Source organism: Artibeus jamaicensis, unplaced genomic scaffold, assembly GCF_021234435.1.
Source record: "Artibeus jamaicensis isolate MK-2021 breed Jamaican fruit bat unplaced genomic scaffold, CSHL_Jam_final scaffold_1031, whole genome shotgun sequence".
NCBI classification, from domain to species: Eukaryota; Metazoa; Chordata; class Mammalia; order Chiroptera; family Phyllostomidae; genus Artibeus; species Artibeus jamaicensis.
This window is the reverse complement of record NW_026522026.1, coordinates 2,047,758-2,060,009: the sequence shown is the minus strand read 5'-3', so window position 1 is coordinate 2,060,009 and position 12,252 is coordinate 2,047,758. Positions and strand designations below refer to the sequence as shown.

Here is a 12,252-nt window from a genome sequence, read left to right as displayed (position 1 = left end):
CTGATTATTTCTCCAGCTCCCACCATATCCGCTATGACTCCAAGGGTAAAGGCATTGCATCCGAGTATTGACAAGGCCTGACAAGGTGAAAAGCAGCCAAATTATCAAGTTCATATTAAAAGTAAATCGTGTATAGGAAGCAACTTTTTAAACCTTGAAAGGCAAAACAGTGAGTGCTATCCAGTACTTTGCATAATACAGGCACCTTGTATTTGTTGATTTGTCATGCTGAAAGAATACTTTCTTCTATGTATAAATATTCCTGCCTTATATTCAGTTATTTCTACCCATAAAACCGAGGTACACCCTGTGATAGTTCCTTGAATGTATGCTGACTCAGAACATCCTGTACCTAATTTTGGTCCTGTCAGAATCCTGTTATCTAATTAGCTTGGGCTAATGGTGACTTTTGTTAAGTAAAACTTTTCTTTTGGTGAAGGGCAAATTTTTAAATGTCTTTTTATTCCATCGTATTATAATGTCATATTTTCATGAAGTGGATACTATATATTTGAGTAATATTGCCAACCTGAATTTTGTCCATTATACCTTCTTGGCACTGATTTTAAAATTCATGAAGTACAATGGAATTTACAAATTTAGGGGGATTATACATACATTCTGCTAATTCAGATATGACACTATTTTGCCGTTATTACCAACGCTTGTGAATTCTATGATTCCAAGATTTTCTGCTGTAGCTTTTTCCTGTAACATTTAAAAGCGGAGTTGTCACTGCTGTTCTGCAATGTCTGTGTTCCCTCCCTTCCATCACCTCTGCTCCAGAAATTCTTTCATTTTACTTAAACCTAACTACTTTCTTTAGTTTTAAGTTGTATTGTTCTTCTATTTTGTGTATTTGCTAACATTGCTTTCAGCCTTTTTTTCCACATTGATTATATTTACATTTCAGTTACGTTAACCTAAGTACATGCTGAGTGAAGCCATGTTGCTAATTCAGAACAGCTGCCTTACAAAAAGTCTCTTGGAACATCCATGAGTCTCTGGATGAATACATCAGTGGCGGGCCTGGCTTTGGACTTTTTGCTTTTATTGGCCTATATGTTAGGACTTCCTCGTTAGATAATTAACCTAGAAGAAGAGGGGGCATGCAGTTTTCAATTAGGCAACATGAGGTGTGGAGTCCAAAAAGGTCATAAGAAATCAGCCTTTTGTCCAGCATTCAATTTTTCCTTATATTTACCCAAAATCTACCCCTTGAACAGTGTTCGCTCATGGTTTTTAGATTTGTTTTATGTAAATACACAGAATAAATTGAACCCCTTTTCCATTTGGTGGCTATTATGTCGTCTTTCTAGGTTTTTCTTTCCTAGTTCCCGTAGTTTTATGTCCCTCCCTCCATCTCACTGAAGTTTTTATGAGCAGTTTGTTTGCATGAGTTAAATATTTTTATCCTTACCTACCCTGTAAGATAGTGATCTTATTATGCTTGTTTGATTGAAGCTCAGAAAATTAAAGACCACAAACAGTGAGGGGTTGACCCAAGGTATCAACTGAGGCTATTCGTGTCTAGGGTCAGGCTCTGAGCCACTGTGTCTCTGCAGTAATTCTTTGTGGGACACTTTCTCCAGGCTCTTTGCTCGTTGCCTCCCTCTGGATACGTCTGTGTTTATCAAGAACCCTTATATGACAGCAGAGACAAAAGGAACCCGACACTTCAGGGGTAGTCCGGCCTGTACGGGGACAACGTGGGGATGAGCTACCTACCTGCACACCTGACTGCATTTCCTTTCTCACTCCTTGGCTCACCTTGAGCAGGGTTAAATTGGGTCTTTCCATTCCATGCTTGTGTGTGCATTTGTACATGAATGTGCATATACGATGCATGCTTCTACTTAAAAGGACTGTACGTCTTGTTAAAGAACATTTTGTCAACTTTGGTGTACCCTAGGTTCGTCAGATTTTTTTCCTGCATTTTATGCTTTTTTTTTTGTTTGTTTCATGTACAAATTCAGTAAGTAAACCTTTAGTCTGCGTTTAAGGCATTGGTGTTTTAAGGCATTCTATGCAGTCCCATTAGATTCTGGAAATGTTTCATTTGAGATTTCGTGGTCTGTATCTTGGTCAGTGTGGCATTTCACAACTTTATGATTCATGAATTCTTTTTTAGAGTGTTCTGCCATTCTTGAGTTATATTTCTGTTTAAAGCCACGCTCTGACATTATGCCTGTCTCCTTTCTGTAGGTTTTTAGTTGGCTGCACTCACCATTCAAACCTGGATTTGAGTGAAAGTGCATTTGGTTCTCCATTCCTCTTTTAGTTACTGGGATAATGTTGGGCCCCCATACTGGGAAACAGCTAACTTTGTAATCTAGCCTGACAACCTCACCTTTCCCATTCCCTCTGGCATTTGTGAACCTACTAAGAATTCTTTATCACACTAATTTTGCACTAGGTTCTGCAGAAAATACAGTGACTGTCCACTTTGGATTTATATCTGCCAATAACTTATTGTGTTTTTATATGTCAGCTAATATCTACTGTCTTTCTCTTCCTCATTTGTATACAATTATCTTGGACTATGACCTCTGAGGTTGCTTAAATTCTAATATCTACAATTTTACAGTATACCATGTCACTTTTAGAAATTTCAAAGTCACTTTAAAAACTAAATAAAAGCAGTTACTCAGCTCTGCCTTTCTCAGCTCTATCCATGGCTGGCATTCAACTGATACGCACTTGCACAATCATATTCCCTTAAAGCACATCCTCTGTGTTCATGATTCTCCAGAGTTTACCAGCTCAGTAATTTACATTTCTAAAATTATTCCAAAGCTAAAGGTCAGTGATTTCATTTAAGAGTTCAGTTTAAACGAAGACTGCAGTACTTGTGATTACATGGAGGCTGATCCCTTAATTAGTAAGCATTTCACAAAGTCCTTTGTGTTGCTTTTCTTTTAGTAATTAGCTTTGTTTCTAGGTGAATGAGATTTACCACGACGAATCCCTCGGCGTGCACATCAATGTGGTCCTGGTGCGCATGATCATGCTGGGCTACGCGAAGGTAAGCTGTCTTAAAAGATGTGAGCCATGGACGTTAAGGACCAGGTTAGCAAACAGAAGATTAAAGTGTTGAAGCTATACCCAACATATGGCATAGAGAAGTCTCACGTAAACCTCAGCTGTGCTGAACTAAAGGGGAAAAATAACCACAGTGAGTGGAGCTCTCCAACTCTGAGCAGATAATGAACCATTTTTGTGTTGTGCGAGCCCCTTTGTTTTATTCTCTCTGATGGAGCTGTGGATAGTCACCCTGACATCAGACAAGACCATATGAATTAAAAAAATGGATACCATTGTGAGGAAAGAGGATTTCCTTCGTCTTATCATTTTATCAAATTTGTGATTTATTTATTCATTCAACATATAGAGTGTGTGTGTGTCAGATGCTTTTTAGGTGCTCCAAATATATCAGTGAAGAAAAATAACAAAGACCCTTGCCCTCACACAATTAGTTAAAGATAATATTTTATGTGTCTACCTTTCTGCTTAAGAAAAGTAAAGCACACAGTGAATATTTTCATTTGAAAGAGGCTTAGTCCTGCCCTGGCTAGTGTAGCTCAGTGGATTGAGCACGGGCCTGTGAAGCAAAGGGTTGCTCAGTTCGATTCCCAGTCAGGGCACATGCCTGGGTCGCAGGCCAGTTTCCAGTAGGGGACACATGAGAGGCAACCACACATTGATGTTTCTCTTCTACTCTTTCTCCTTCCTATCCCCTCATTCTAAAAAATAAACTTTAAAAATATTTTTAAAAATAAAGAGGCTTAGTCCTTTTGAAAACTAAAAGTTGGGTCAAAATGTACACAGTAGGCATTTCATGTGATGTAACTAACTGTAGTTAACTTTAAAATGACTCTAGGTATGTCCCTGTCCTTGAATAATGAAAAGGATGAAATGGTGTTTCCCTTTGAGGAGAAATTTTAGGGGAAGCGACTAACTTGACAGTTTCTTGATGTTTAAAATTATACATTCCCTCCCATAATTAATTGCTCCTGATTATGAAATACTAATGAAATTACATATTTAGCAAATAGAAACAATCCATATGCTTGCACTTCATTATGTATTTAACATACCCTTATTATCTAATGAGAGGGTGTCATTGATCTTGTTTATCCCATAAACCTGACTGACCGTGTCAATAACACTGAATACAAGTAAACTCCAGCTGGAGATTTTAACAGCCTTCAATTGGTTGTTAAATTTGTTTGGAGAAGTGTGTGATCAGCATCTAGCAAACCTAGCTACTTTTGTTAAAAATGTAAACACTGATAATAACATTCTCTGAAATATAACAAAACTCTTAGCCCATCAGCCAATTAGGGATGAATTTTGGGCTGCAAGTTCAATGTCTCATTCCATCAGAGCTACTCTTGGAGGTGTGCCTCCTGGGTTTTTGAAGGATGGGCTCTTTCCCTCTGAACTTTTAACTCCTGACCATAATGTGATAGTAACAACATTCCAAAGAACTTCACTCCATCTATTCGACCTATAAGTGTAAACCCCTCTTCATTGCTGTGAGCTTAAAAAGGGGTTTTTTTTCATTGTGAGGTTTATAGAATTTGACCACTGTTCATGAACTAAAGATTGAAGAACTTACATTCCTCTCATATGTTGATTAATTCTGGACAAAAGAAAAAAAATCTTAACTAAAGATCTTTCACTTTAACAGCTCTGGATAAAAGTCTCATGCCAGAATTGTTTCCTCTATTTTTATTCTCAATACCCATGAAATTAAAAATCTAAACTGAACTAGGAAATACTCAGACTGCTATAGGTCTGCACCAAATGACTAACATCGGTTGCCTCGCATTAGCAAGTCTCAGCATCACACACTCCCACGTATGTGTCGGCCACCTTACACACAGATAATGGCGAGTATCACAGAGATATCCTTCACAGGCACTTAGAGTTCCCAAACCAAAGTAGCTATTTAAATAAGTCCCTAATCATATTATCGAACATTATTTAAATGCTGTAGTCCCAAATGTTAACAGTGAAAGATATGTAAGCAAGCCTTTGGACAGATGTCATGTGTGCCTTCAACATACTGTTCCCTCGCAGTCCATCAGCCTCATAGAACGCGGAAACCCGTCCAGGAGCCTGGAGAACGTGTGCCGCTGGGCTTGCCAGCAACAGAAACCTGATCCCAACCACTCTGAACACCATGATCATGCAATTTTCTTAACCAGGCAAGATTTTGGACCTGCTGGAATGCAAGGTATTTCCATTAATATGTAGGGGGAAAGAACTTAAGAGCATGACTTTTCGAAAGTAATCCTAAATCAGGGAGTCTGTTCAAATGTTCACATCTCTACCTCCACTTTCCACGGTGCATCAGCCAAGCATACATTTTCTTTCTATTGCTTCCAGTGACTTCTGTGGAATTCACAATGTTAAATGCCACTTCAATACTGTAATAAATTATACTCGCCTTTAAAATAATGATTGTGCATTTGGGGCATGGAGGGGATGCTGTAAAATGCAGTGTGGGTTCCACTGAGTGTTTGGAAGGGGAAAAGAGATGCCATAGAACTGCCTGCTGCCAAGAGCTTTCTTCCAAAGCCAGCTTACATTTATCTAACAAATTCTGATGCCGGCTTTGGGAAAAGAAGACTGGCGGTTTTCTTTTCAATGTTGATGGAATTTCTGGCTCCCTTCATCGGTACCATGATATGAAGGACCATTCTGTACAACAGAAGGACGAGGCTTAGTTGGTGGGCAGACCAGAACGGTAACCCCGGGCAGTTCCTTCCCACAAGAGAGGAGAAAATGCAGACCCAGTGCATCTTTTCAGAGACGATTACCTGTGGCTTTCCCAAGAGAATGTGGCTAGCAGTGAAATAATACTGCCTCTGTTTCCTGAAAAGCTCCCCACCCCCTAGGCAAAGGTCCAGTAGTAATTCTTAATGGGTTTTCTCATAAAATGAAAATAAAAGTAATTGTTATTCTCTACAGGATATGCTCCAGTCACAGGCATGTGTCATCCAGTGAGAAGCTGTACCCTGAATCACGAGGATGGTTTCTCATCTGCTTTTGTAGTAGCCCATGAAACTGGCCATGTGTAAGTCACTGTCAACAGCTACAAAGCCAAGAAAGGTCTTTTCTTCCCTGCTTCTCTCAGTATTGTTCCTGCTTTGGGCACAGTGCATGCCTGCATGCGGCTCTCGTCCCTTGCCAAGTGTGAGGAGCTGGAAGCAGTGGAGAGGTCATGCTCTGAAACCAAATGAGTGACTAGCTTGCAGAGACACCCTGCTATGAAATACGAAAGACCTTTCTGTTCGATTGCTCTCTGTTTCACAATTCCTGTGACTTTTCCACAAAAGCCATGTTAACTTAAAAAATAGGTATTTTCCTGTACAGTAAGTCCTTACTTAACATCTTCGATAGGTTCTGCAACTTCATGCAACACGACTTAAAACAAAACCAGTTTTACCATAGGCTAACCAATAGAAACAAGAGTTAAGTTGCTGTGGCATCTCATCCACATTCTAAGGAAACCGCATTAAACAGAACGACTTAATTTGAGGACCGATGGCATTTATTTTTAAGACAGAAATTAAGCAGATGCCCGGCGCCTGTGATTCTTACCAGGGAGCTCTCCTGTGTGTTCCAGGCTGGGCATGGAGCACGATGGACAAGGCAACAGGTGCGGCGAGGAAACCGCTCTGGGAAGTGTCATGGCCCCCCTGGTGCAAGCAGCATTTCACCGTTACCACTGGTCCCGATGCAGCGGCCAAGAGCTGAAAAGATACATTCAGTATGTCCCTTTCTGCATGTTGCAAGAGCATTGGTAATATAAAAGAAATACAGGCGTGAAAATGACTCTTAGGATCTTGTTCATAACAAAACTCCCAGTGACTGAAAACTGTTGTTCATAGTAAACATTTCCCTGCAACCCAGAGCTTTCGGCACAATGATTCTATAATATCACAATATTTTAAGTCATAAGCCTAGAATTTAAGTGATTTTTTACTGTGAATTTTTAAAGTAAATTTTTTCATAATCTTAGATTAATGGTTAAATTTGAGTAGAGGTTAAGGAGCAGGTTTTTGAGAAAGGTTTAGACAAAAAATCCTTTAAAGGAATGCTTTTGTGACCTTGCTCTGTGATCTAATGAAATTCCAAAGTATACAACCTAAGGATACTTTTGTTGCCAGTGGGACATGATTAAAGAATGGGACATTTCACTACATGTGATGTTTTCCTTCCTGCAGTTCCTATGACTGTCTCCTTGATGACCCTTTTGAACATGATTGGCCCAAACTCCCAGAACTTCCTGGAATCAATTATTCTATGGATGAGCAATGTCGTTTCGACTTCGGAGTTGGTTATAAAATGTGCACTGCGGTATGTTTCTCACAGTCAATTTAGATCTTGTATCTTGAAATCTATTTGCATAGCTCCTGTTTGGGGAGCTCCGCAGACTCACTGGTGAGTCTCACTCACTTGTGGGAATTTCTTCCAGTAAGTTTGCATTTGCCAGGTCACTACCTGTTAAAGTTAAGTGCTTTATGTATACTGTCTTATTTAGTCCTTGTGACAGACTAGATGGGAGTTGGTATACTCCCTATTTATTTATTTGTTTATTTATTTATTTATTTTTACAGATGAAAAGTTGAGGTTTACAGAGATTAAGCAACTAGATTAAATGAGACATCTGATAAATGGGGGAGCTGGACACTGAAACCAAGGCCGTCTGGCTCCAAACTACCCTGTTGCTCCTTTGGTTTTTGTGACCTTTAAAGATGACTTTTAAGCATTAGACAGGTTGCTTTTCATCGGTTTTTTGGCCACAATCCTATATAGCTGTGACCCCAGGGAAGGGCGGAGCTGGTTCGAGCTCCTGTGAGAATCAAGAGGCAGAGCAGGGGGTCAGGAACTCGGGCTTCATCGTCAGACTGCTGGGTCCTAGGGCCCTGGTCCTGGCACTTGCCGGCTGTGGAATTTCTAGCACCTTCTTTACTTTCTCTGTCTTAGTTTCTTCGTGTATAAAATGTGGATAATGATAGTGTTTCTCTCATAGAAATAGATCAGGGTTCAAGTCGATAATGAACTGAAGTGCTTAGTATGATGCAGGCACATAGTAAATACTCCATGGAATCCAGTAGCCAGCCTTCTATGTAGCTATTTAGATTAGAGGGATGTTTTATTAAGTTTCTATGTTGAGATTAGTAGTTCATAAAAAAGGGGGCACTTTTTAAGTGCTGGAGCAAACTCTATGTGTTAGAGCAAAAAAATTAAGTATTTCATGGTACTGAAAATCAGTGATACGCTGTTTGAAATCTTCCATATGCAGATAGCTACAACCATTTGGACTGTCTGTCAACTATACATTGTCAGCTCCTAATCACCGCTATTAATGTTTCTACCTGAAAATTCTAAAACCGGGGCTCAATATGGTGGGAAAGTACAGTGTCTGAATTAAATAATAGGAATTAGAGCAAAAAACCCAAGTCCAAAATGAGAATTAATTAAGAAAGAGCTCTGACCACAGGCTCTGTGTAATTGGTGGTATAGCCAGTGACATGCAGGTAAATTGGTATTTGATAATTTGCAAAAAATCTATCTAAGGAGTAGTAAGATGTTTACAGTTAGAAGGACAGCAGACAAGTAAAAAACACACACAAATATGTGTGCAGACACACACTTTGGGTACTGTCATGCGGTGTTTTAGTAAAATAAAAAATATTGTTAAGACTGAGAAAACTAAGATTCTAGTTGGGTTCTTTTACTGCCTTACTTGTAACAATAACTACAGCCTTACCTTGTAACCCATATATTCTCAGCCGTGGACTGTTATGAGGCTCCAATATATGGATAGTATTTTATAAACCACATGAATGTACTATCATAGTTTATTGTACCCAGAATACACTATCTTACATAGAAAGTTTGACAAATATTTCCTGCTTCTAGTCAGCTCATTATGATGGGCATTTTTATTACTTATATCTGACTGGTTCATACTTACAGGGGTTAAGAGGAGCCATTTTGATAGCTTGAGAGCTGCAAAACCATTATCATAAGTTAACATATTTAAAATGTTCATAATAATTACTTTTTAAAATTCTAATATTATCTATTTGAAAAGCACAAAATAGAAATGGCATGCAGAAATATTAAGAGTCAACTAGAGAATCCCAGACAAATCATTGTTTATCACCATTATTTTAGAAAAGCAAATTAAAAATAGTCTCTACTTGGAATTCTTAGACGGTAGTTTTTTTCTCATCATACCTCAACCTTGACTTTAAATTTAGCCTGAAGTTAAAATATCCAAGGAACATAATGTGAAGAAATTGTGTAGAAGATATTGTTGGTACATGTCCTGCCGTCTGCATTTTATTGAGATTTTGATTCTCTCTCTTCCAGTTCCGAACCTTTGACCCATGCAAACAGCTGTGGTGCAGCCATCCTGACAACCCCTACTTCTGTAAGACTAAAAAGGGGCCCCCACTTGATGGGACTGAATGTGCTGCTGGAAAAGTGAGTCTCCCCATACCATGCAGATTTAAGATATGGGGCGTAATAATCACCTTTAAAAGTCTGGGAAATGATGAACATAGTAGCTGTACTGTCGTTTTTATGAATACCATAGTACATGAGGTTGCATTATGATAATGTACTAACATTGTGTAGTAGTTTCCAAGGACCCCTGTAACAAATCACCAGAACTTTGGTGCCTTAAAACAACCGAAGTTTACTTTTTCACAATTCTGGATGCCAGAAGTCCCAAATCAGTTTCACAGATCCAAAACCAATGTGTGAGCAGGACCATCCTGTCTCCAGAAGCTCTGCTGGAGACCCTGGCCTTGCCTCTTCCAGCATCCAGTGGCTGCCCCCATTCCTCAACTTGTGTCTCCATCACTTCAGTCTCTGACTTCATGAACACATTGCCCCCTTCTCGTCTTTTGTGTGCAAGTGCCCCTCCATCTCTCTCCTATGAGGATACACATGATGGCATTTAGGGCCCATCTGGATAATACAGGGTAATTGCTCCTCAAAGTCCTTAACTTAATCATCTCTACAAAGGCTGTTTTCCAAATAAGGTAACATTTACAAATTCTAGGACCTGCCATCTTTGAGACCCCACTGTTCAGCCCACTACAGATAGACTGGGAAGCAGCAAGCAGCCCAGTAGAACATCTGGGACTCTGTGAATGGGATTTGATTTACTTGCTGGCCTCCCTCTCCTTGTGCAAATATCCAGAAATAAAGTCTTGAGAATTTATACAGAAGATTTGGCCTTGCTCCTTGGGGAAAGAAGCCCAGAGGTTTTAAATCTCCAATTGTGCAGTCAGGATTGAATGCTCTGAAACTGGCTAAGTGCCAAGCTACCTTACTCCTAAGGGGAAAGGTCACCCATCCCCCAACAAAGGCGTGTTAAGAACTCAAGTTGAAGTGCCTTGATTAGTTTGGAAATAAGATATTGTAGACAGGACAAAAGCTGGCAAAGAAGATTTATATAGCTTTTAGTTCTTTTAAAGCCCTTTAAAGCTCCATTTTAAATGTGTATAAACTGTACTTGCAATGAGGATTACAAGCATAATTAATAATAATAATCTGCCACTATTCATATTTAAGCTTCATTAGTCACTATGCTGAACAGATTACATACCGTGTGCTGCTGTGGGAAAATCTAGTATTACAAACTTTTGACTAAAAAGAGCAACAAGGAGTTGATTCATTTTTGCTTTATAAAAAAGATAGCCTCCAAGTCAACTCCGAACATCAACTTCCCTAAACACATTTGTATTATATTTAAATTTACCAAAGTGGAGTTTTAAGAAACACTTTTATTGTATGTAGAATGAAGAAACAAGTCAAAGTGTTGGAAGGGAAAAGGCCTCAGACCTGCCGTGTGCCGAGCACTGTGAGCAGGGGCCCAGACGCAGTCAGGGTTCCAGTAGTTCCCGCTCAGTCACTGCCTGGTCGGTCAGACAGTCTCCTGTCACTCGTGCTCCTTTCTGGGGCCCAAGGTGCCATGTTTCCCGCTGTGAAAGCTAGGTGTGCAGATCATTTTTGTTGGTTATGTTTGATACTCACTCATAAATGTAAAAACTCATCAGAATGAATTAGTTATTATTTCACTTTTATAGTTAAAAATGCAAGTCTAAATTACCCTTTGTATAGGGGCTCTTATTTTTATAAATACTTTTGGGTAATGTTAGACAAGTTTCCACCCGGTGAGCACGGCAGGGAATGAAGCCCTTCCATTTCTCATGTACCAACTGCAGCTTCAGCATAGTAATGATTGTCATACTTACCAGCTTTTGTCACTTTCCTAAGTGGTGCTATAAGGGCCATTGCATGTGGAAGAATGCGAATCAACAAAAGCAAGATGGCAACTGGGGGTCATGGACCAAATTCGGCTCCTGTTCCCGGACGTGTGGAACGGGCGTTCGTTTCAGAACACGCCAGTGCAATAATCCAATGTGAGTATGGCCCCTGTAATTCCAGTTATTTTTGTATAGGCCAGAAAATGTTCCAGTGCACTGTTAATTCTGTTTCCTTTTGTCAAATACATTTAAAATACAGAACATGAAAACTAAGGGTTTAACTGTCTATTTGGGGTAAAACTCCATTTATCAATTTTGTGAAGAGTAGTCAATGGTGAAGATGAGAACTCCAGTGAACATTACAGATTTTGAAGGAATCGCTATTTAGGAATATTAGGAAGCTGAGCAGGGGAAGCCCTGAGATCCACTGTAAGAAGCACAGGTGTGTCAGGGCGGGAGCAGCACCAACCACAGATGCTCACTCACTCGGGGTCGGGGGGCGTGCTTCTGGGTGGGGCAACCAAAAAGGGTGGTGAAGAAGGTCAGGAATTGTTGGGGGAAGCTATTCATTTATTCACTTGGACTAAATTGATCGAATCCCTCTAGCATGCTCAAGAAAATATATTTTCTAAGGGAAAAAATAACCAAAATATCAATCTTCAGACATTCTTCCTTGTCTGGAGTTTAATGTGTGAGCAGCGCTGTGTCTCTGGCAGTAGGATGGCTCTGGGCACGATGTCCTTTATAAGATGGCATGTCACACACCTGTCCTCCCAGGAAGAGATGATGGTCGTATTGGCGGCAGTCACAAAAACAATAAAAATTACCGTAGTAAGAGCAGCTACATTTCACTACGGGCCACACTCTAAGTGTTTTAAATATGTAACCTCATCCAGCTCTCTCAGTTTTTCTCTTAAGGAAGAAAGGATGGTAAACTGAAGCCTAGAGC

The 12,252-nt window shown here is 39.7% G+C and overlaps 1 protein-coding gene across 1 annotated transcript in view; it reads left to right on the top strand.

The window, feature by feature from the left end:
- The window catches only part of ADAMTS3 (ADAM metallopeptidase with thrombospondin type 1 motif 3), a 233,692-nt gene that overhangs the window by 195,999 nt on the left and 25,441 nt on the right, over window positions 1-12,252 (top strand). The window contains exons 6-12 of the mRNA XM_037150241.2: window positions 2,942-3,025; window positions 5,086-5,242; window positions 5,980-6,085; window positions 6,638-6,781; window positions 7,239-7,371; window positions 9,397-9,510; window positions 11,314-11,459. Of these exons, the coding sequence (XP_037006136.2) occupies window positions 2,942-3,025; window positions 5,086-5,242; window positions 5,980-6,085; window positions 6,638-6,781; window positions 7,239-7,371; window positions 9,397-9,510; window positions 11,314-11,459 (884 nt within the window). The remainder of the gene's footprint in view (window positions 1-2,941; window positions 3,026-5,085; window positions 5,243-5,979; window positions 6,086-6,637; window positions 6,782-7,238; window positions 7,372-9,396; window positions 9,511-11,313; window positions 11,460-12,252) is intronic.